General features: G+C 42.9%; 1 protein-coding gene across 1 annotated transcript; it reads left to right on the top strand.

Annotated features, from left to right (window-relative positions):
• Positions 1–1,850: 1,850 nt before the first annotated feature.
• On the top strand, positions 1,851–4,773 carry T265_14987 (hypothetical protein; the record flags this gene model as incomplete). Its single annotated transcript, XM_009176093.1, has 3 exons — positions 1,851–1,963; positions 2,002–2,076; positions 4,675–4,773. Coding segments are annotated over 3 exons (285 nt in total), but the record flags the coding sequence as incomplete, so codon positions are not given.
• Positions 4,774–6,855: the final 2,082 nt, after the last annotated feature.

Here is a 6,855-nt window from a genome sequence, read left to right as displayed (position 1 = left end):
CAGCATGTTCAACTGACTCTCTCTTGGATCCAGTCTTTTACTTTTCTCTCCAGTAGTATTTATTGGGCTGAAATATCAAGCAACAAACGCAGATGCAGTCTGTATCCATCTAGAGGATCTCTTAAGTCAATATAGATCAGAATGCACCTTTTGTGAATTATCTGGCTGTCATATCCCTCTCAGAATGCCACTACCGAAGGGGTGAGTAAAGGTTGTAAAGCAAAGTAAACTAACGGAGTTTTCACCTTGTTGCTTGCTGAACACACAATGGAAGCTGATATTCGAACTGCAAGCGAATGGCTGTGAGACACTCATGGTTTCCTGCCATTAGCCCTTCACTGTAGACCGTTAGAATAGGCGTCATTTCTGAATGGAACCAGAAAGGCATAACCTAAAATTTGATCTCCGTAAGTAAGCCACTCCCTAGGAGAAGCCAAACAACCTCTCACATTTTAGTGCTCTTTCTTGGGAGGTTACGTTTAAGGCCAACTTCTACCGTTCCGAAATGCATATCTGATGCCAACATACTTACCGCCTTGAATTTCACCCGGCTTTGCTACTCACAATGAGAAACACTATTCTGAATCACCCCTACACTTTTAGAAAGAAATTACAACTAAACGCTGCTACTCATCATCTTAATTTCACCGGATGCACAACACTCCCTGTCTTCCTGACATAAAATGCTACTGCTGGGAACTCTTCGACAGTCCCCTACCAGTTTACCCCTTCTTGGTTACGTTTAAGGCCAACTTTTACCGTTCCGAAACAATAAAGTAGCTCGTTTCAATCTGAATTAGGCAGTATACATCCGTTATACAATTACACTCTCGCTTTCCTAAAATACTTCCAGCAAAACCCTTCTTCTCATCTAAACCGTATCACCTCCACCATCAGTGGGCTTTTCATCCAAACAGACAAGGTTGAAGTAAAACAGCGATGGTTTTTAATCCATAATTTAGTAAACTGACAAAATCGATGATAGCATGGATGGCACTGAATCGCATTCAGATAGCAAACATAGAAGGAACTGTGTGCCTGCGACAAGATTAGAACGAACGAACGAAAACTATCAGATATCATTCTGACCATCTAGGGGATATTTTGACCGCGTTTGGCTGCCTCACTCGACCGAACTGACTATAAAGTTGCGTTCGGCCATAACAGTCTAGGATATTTCGTTGGCCTGAGTGCTCTTATGGATACCGAAATTCACCATGAGCTTCATGAATGACCAAACAGCACAAGTAAATCGATAACGTTAACAAAGCAACTGAATTAGTGACAAGAGTTGTCTGGAGACATATCCCTCAAAGTAGATGAGGCCAGATACGTGAGAGCGGAAATTAGCGATTCAATTATCAGCATACTTCCTGTATGGCTATGGTTTCAGGATACCAACGCTAGGTTACCTGAAAAAATTATCTGATTTGCGGGAAAAGGCAGAGGCACATAGCAGCAGAGTTCTGTATGACTACTCAGCTAGCTAAGTGGACTTTGCTTTTCAACTTGACCCTTGGAAGATCTGTAAAATTTAAAAGCAACTTTATTCAGTACCGTCTATACTGTTTAGATCAAGTGAAAGACATCGAATTTGGTGGTGTCCAGAAACGATGTTTGTGTAGACAGTTGAAGAATAACCTGTGAAGTCAGCCTTTTGACAGAGACTAGGTGAATTCAAAACCAATATTCACGATGTTAGATCGGGGGTGAGTTGAACCAAATGGATAGAGCGCGAATTTACTGACCGGAAGTTCCGTGGTTCGAACCCGACCTCTGCCTCTCGACTTCCTCTGTCTAGGCTTGGGTGACCTGGCAGTATCCCAGCTCTCGTGCCTCCTTCGTGTGGCATGGCAGTTAGGCAACAAAGAGTGCTACAGCTGAACGATTTTAGATCATGTGCGTCGAACAATAGCACTCAACTTAAGGTAAAAAATATACCCGAGGAAATCCTGAAAGAAGCGTATGTCAGTGCCTAAACAGATGCCATTTTCTCCTTAGTGATTCGCGACGAACGTCCAGGAACTGTAAACGTATGGAACCGTTCAATTTATCAACCTGTCTGCACGAGCCCAAGTGAATTTTCAGAATACCTGCGAGGAACATCTGCTGCGTCGCAACAATAAAATTATGTTCCTTTTGTATCCGTAGTTTAGCTGAAATCCTGCGTCTTGCGGAGCGATCTGACTGATTGACACGTGTAGTTATAGTAACATAATGAAAGTTAGAGAAACGACACCAAAGCTTTGTTGTGCTCAGTGTAATGTCATGATTATTTGGCGACCACATGTTTGACCGCCCGTTTTATTCCTTCTGGCTCACGCCCTTCTGGCACACCCTTGGTGTGCAAGCATTTAACCACACTTGAAAGATGAATGCATATCTGATGCCAACATACTTACCGCCTTGAATTTCACCCGGCTTTGCTACTCACAATGAGAAACACTATTCTGAATCACCCCTACACTTTTAGAAAGAAATTACAACTAAACGCTGCTACTCATCATCTTAATTTCACCGGATGCACAACACTCCCTGTCTTCCTGACATAAAATGCTACTGCTGGGAACTCTTCGACAGTCCCCTACCAGTTTAGCCCTTCTTGACGTTCATCAGGTGGGCGTAGAAATGACCTCGTGACAAAATGCATTGTATTCCTTCATACCCAGGTCCAATCTCCAACTAGCATCAGCAGATCAAAGTGATAAGTACAGAATTTTTAAATTCAAAACACGGTCTGGTGAAACAAGATGATCTTATCCGAAATTTCTGTTGCTATGATCATCGTTTTACAGGGATTTCGACAATTAGTGGAATACGAGTCAAATGCAGTGTCATCTGGGTCTTCTGAGTAGTGTGTTCCTGTGATCAGTTGGCGATCAGATGCGACCAACGTGATCAAACTTAGAATACTTGTAAGTAGTCGTTTCTAATTCCTTTTGCTTTTTCAAGGGCAATTCAATGTAATACGTACTAAATGAACGAAGGTAAGTTTTGTTGCCCTGTTACTAAGTGTACGCACAAGTTGGAAGCTTCCCAGTTGCCCTCAAGCATGACACTAGTGGATACGAGGTTAAACAAAAAGCAAAATCGATCTCGCCTTAGCATCAAAGCATTGGAGCGCGGTCAGTTTTTTTATGTGCAAATTCTAGACAGCCTAACAGGTGCAAGTAAGAACTGAATCCAACCGTTTTATTCACTCTCACTGGAGATGCAAATTCAATATGGTACCTGAAAGTAAGTTCTTGTTACTGTACCCGTTGTTACTTCTGATGAACTGAGGAATTTGCTGGCCGGTGTCGGTTCATTCTAGGTTAAATAGCTAAAACACTAATGGCTTTCGCCCCAAGAATATCTTCCGAAGACCCCGCTTTAGAACAACCAACGGTTGAGAGCACTAGGTCATTAAAATCAGGAAAGTGAAAACATACTTACGAAACTCACACCTTTGTTAGCTATCCAAACCCTTTCACACATCTGTGTCCTAGACAGTATCCTATTACTATTACTTCATTCATACAGGCAGCGTGATCCCGATTGATTTCTGAGCTAGACGCATGAGCGCAAAGATTTAGAGGGCAGGTCACGTGTGTTCGGGTTGGAGAGGTGGTTATCTTACATCGATAGAAGCTCAGGGCGATCGATGGCACGGCCTTGTGATCAAACTGCTGGCAGAGAACAGCAGTGTAACGTGAACAAAGTAACACACTGATATTTCAAAATAAATTACGATTGAACATTCATAATAGGTTCCAAAACGGGTCAGAAATCATTCACTCAATACAGATTATCAAATTCAGGATGTGTTGACAATAAGTTATTTTCCTGCTCCCGACGATTGATTAAAACTGTGTAAAGTGACAGCTCACGAGATGCTTAGTAAGCGTCCGTTTTGGATGTTTTTTTGTAACGAGGTTCCTAGAAGTTCCACCCTTAAAGGTTTGTTCCAAGGTGCTTCATTTTATGGTCGATTCGCCTGTGTTCACATAGAATCGAACTGACGGAGAATACTCTTATGTATTCCTGTTTCGTGTGTTAGTTGCTTTGACGGATGTCAGGTGCGCGGTAACTGGGTGGACGTTCCGCTCGATCTACTTTTAGTTGGGAGTGAAGAATGGTCATCTTGGAATGCTAGGCAATGCTGAGGAGGTTTTTGTGGGATGACTACAATCAAGTCCCTCACGTCGTTTGGTTCAAATACACCAAAAAAATCTCAGCTTATGCAGACTTTTGTGCCATATTTTCTTTCACTTTATAATCTCTCAAAGCAGGGTTTTCATCAAGGTTTACTTTGGCCAGATATGTTCAAATTACGTGTAACACCCGGTGCACTTCCATAAAGGCCTCTGGTCCAACATATGAAATGTGATTAAGTACAACATAACACATTACTTTTTACGAATTTTTACGAATGGGATTAGAAACAAGTTTACTTAATTGTTGTTTTACAACATAAGGTCAAGAATGGTGTTGATGCTCGAACAGTAGCACCAGGAAGTCTTCGTTCGGGAGACTTGGAACACCGGGTACTTTTGATCCATTTCATCAAGACAGAAGGACAATATATAGGTATGCTACTCTTGTCAGTCACCGGTGCGATTCCCTTTCCTTCGAGCTACTGTTACACACGAGTAGAGTGATACAGTGTTTATATTTTTCATTCTTCTTTACCAGTCGATATTCGATAGCTGACCTCCGTCCTCTGAAGAACCGCGTCGTATTATGGCCGTCTATGGTCGAGCAGGCTGACCCACATTTCATCGTTCAAGTGTAGAAATTTTTGTCAAAACGGTTAGCCTTTGGTAGCTTGAGATAAGAACTGTTAAGCAAACCGGCGCCTCTCTGTGATAGGCAGCTCTAACGGAGCAATAACACACTGGGACTCTCAGAACCAGTGGTGGGTTGGGTAACAGAATATCGTGCTCTGTTGTAAGGGGTGGACTATAAGACCTGCCTTGGCTGGCCAAGCTTATTTCAGTTAGAGAGAAATAACACATTTCACTGATATCAGACCTGGTGTTCATGTCTGACGAGCTTCCTGCTTTGGAAGTCTTGGCATTCTTCCGGCTTTTCTTGTTACAAGTACCAAACTTTTTTATTATTAGAGAGTTATTCGGCAGTAGGTGATTGCACCGTGAAAAACGTTTGTCTCGGCAACTAGTTTTATGCGAACGTTAGCTAAACCCAAAAATACTCTAGTTTATCTAGGAAAAATGGCTCAGTGGTTAGAGCGCGAATTTACTGAACGGAAGGTAAGTGGTTCAAACCCGACTTCTGCATCTCGACTTCCCCTGTCTAGGTTTGGGCAACCTGGCATTATACCAGCCCTCATGCTTTCTTCGGGTACAATGACAGCTAGGAGCTGAAAGAGTGCTACAGCTCAACGAGGAACGTAAGCAATGCAAATACATGTGAAAGGCAGAAAGCCTTCGCTGTGGAGTTGTCTATTAGAGAAACACCGACTGAACAGTTACAGAATGTTGGACAGGGGAGCAAAGCTCTCATATGCGTCTTGTTTACGAAACTGGATATCCACCTTCTCCTTGAACGCGACTTCCTGAACTGCCCTGGATATTCACTGACCGCTACTCAAGTGCAAGCAGATGCTACAAAGCGACTCTACAAAATCAGTAATAAATCTCATTTTTCAAGAGACGCCAAGCGGATGTATGAGAAAACACTACTCGCACGCCTCATCAATAGTATCCACCGTTACACATGTCGTATCTGTGACGGCACTCCAGATCTTGCTGTAAGTGTTGTGATTTTCATCAAGTGAACGAAGAAAAGAAGGTAGCGAACAAAGCTTGTTTTCTGTGATTGTTCCTCTTGGCTAATATATCACAAATTTATATGGTAGCAGAGATCACATGGAAGAGGTTAAGATCGGGGCAACATACACTTTAGATAAATAGGAATCAAAGAAAAGGGGGTTGGATGAGGGATAGGTCAATGGGTCACGGAATCATCAAGTTTATTATCGGTACCTGACCGCACCTTGGTAATTGAATATCATGCCAACCGGAAGATAAGGTAGCTTTTGTGTAGAGTATTCAGTTGCGGAGTATCATGAAACAATAATTCAGCTGAAATTCAGCTGCACATGTCGTGTACACCAAGTTGGCTTGTAAATGGACTTTTTCACAGCATAAGTTCAATTTGGTGTTCATATAGTAAAAACGGTTGGAAAAGCTTCGGAGATTCGGTCTCATTGGTGAGCTCCAAGAGAAGTGAAACTGGTTATGAGCTGTTCAGAGTTTCCACCGGCCCAATCAGTTCTATTGAAAATTTCGTAGTTGGTTATTAAGAACACAGTAAAGCTTGGTCTTACTTTAGAAGTTGTTGCGAGGCGCGAACATTATTGCCTTTGTCGATTAAGCGGAGGACATTGTTCCAATGTCGCCACAATAATAAAATCATAGCCACACCACTCTCGTTTGAACGGCCGTGTTCCTGTTCTGGCGCAATTATTCCGGTGAGTCCACACCAAGGAGAAGCACTGGACTCGAGTTTCGCTCTTATTAGAGCTCGTCAGCAGCGCATATCCAATGGCTGTGCGGGATTTGAACCCCGGATATCTGACATGCTATCCACCAACGTACGTTGGACGTGATAATTCATATGCGTCCAATGTGCGTTGGTGGAGTAGTGGTTACACGCTCGCCTCGCATGTCAGATATCCGGGGTTCAAATCCCGGCACGGCCATTGGATATGCACTGCCGACGAGCTCTAATAAGAGCGAAACTCGAGTCCAGTGCTTCTCCTTGGTGTGGACTCATCGGGATAATTACGCCAGAACAGGAACACGGTCGTTCGAACGAGAGTAGTGTGGCTATGAATAAACATGCCTATCC

Source organism: Opisthorchis viverrini (assembly GCF_000715545.1).
Source record: "Opisthorchis viverrini unplaced genomic scaffold opera_v5_316, whole genome shotgun sequence".
In the NCBI taxonomy this organism is placed as follows: Eukaryota; Metazoa; Platyhelminthes; class Trematoda; order Opisthorchiida; family Opisthorchiidae; genus Opisthorchis; species Opisthorchis viverrini.
This window is presented reverse-complemented; position numbering and strand designations above follow the sequence as displayed.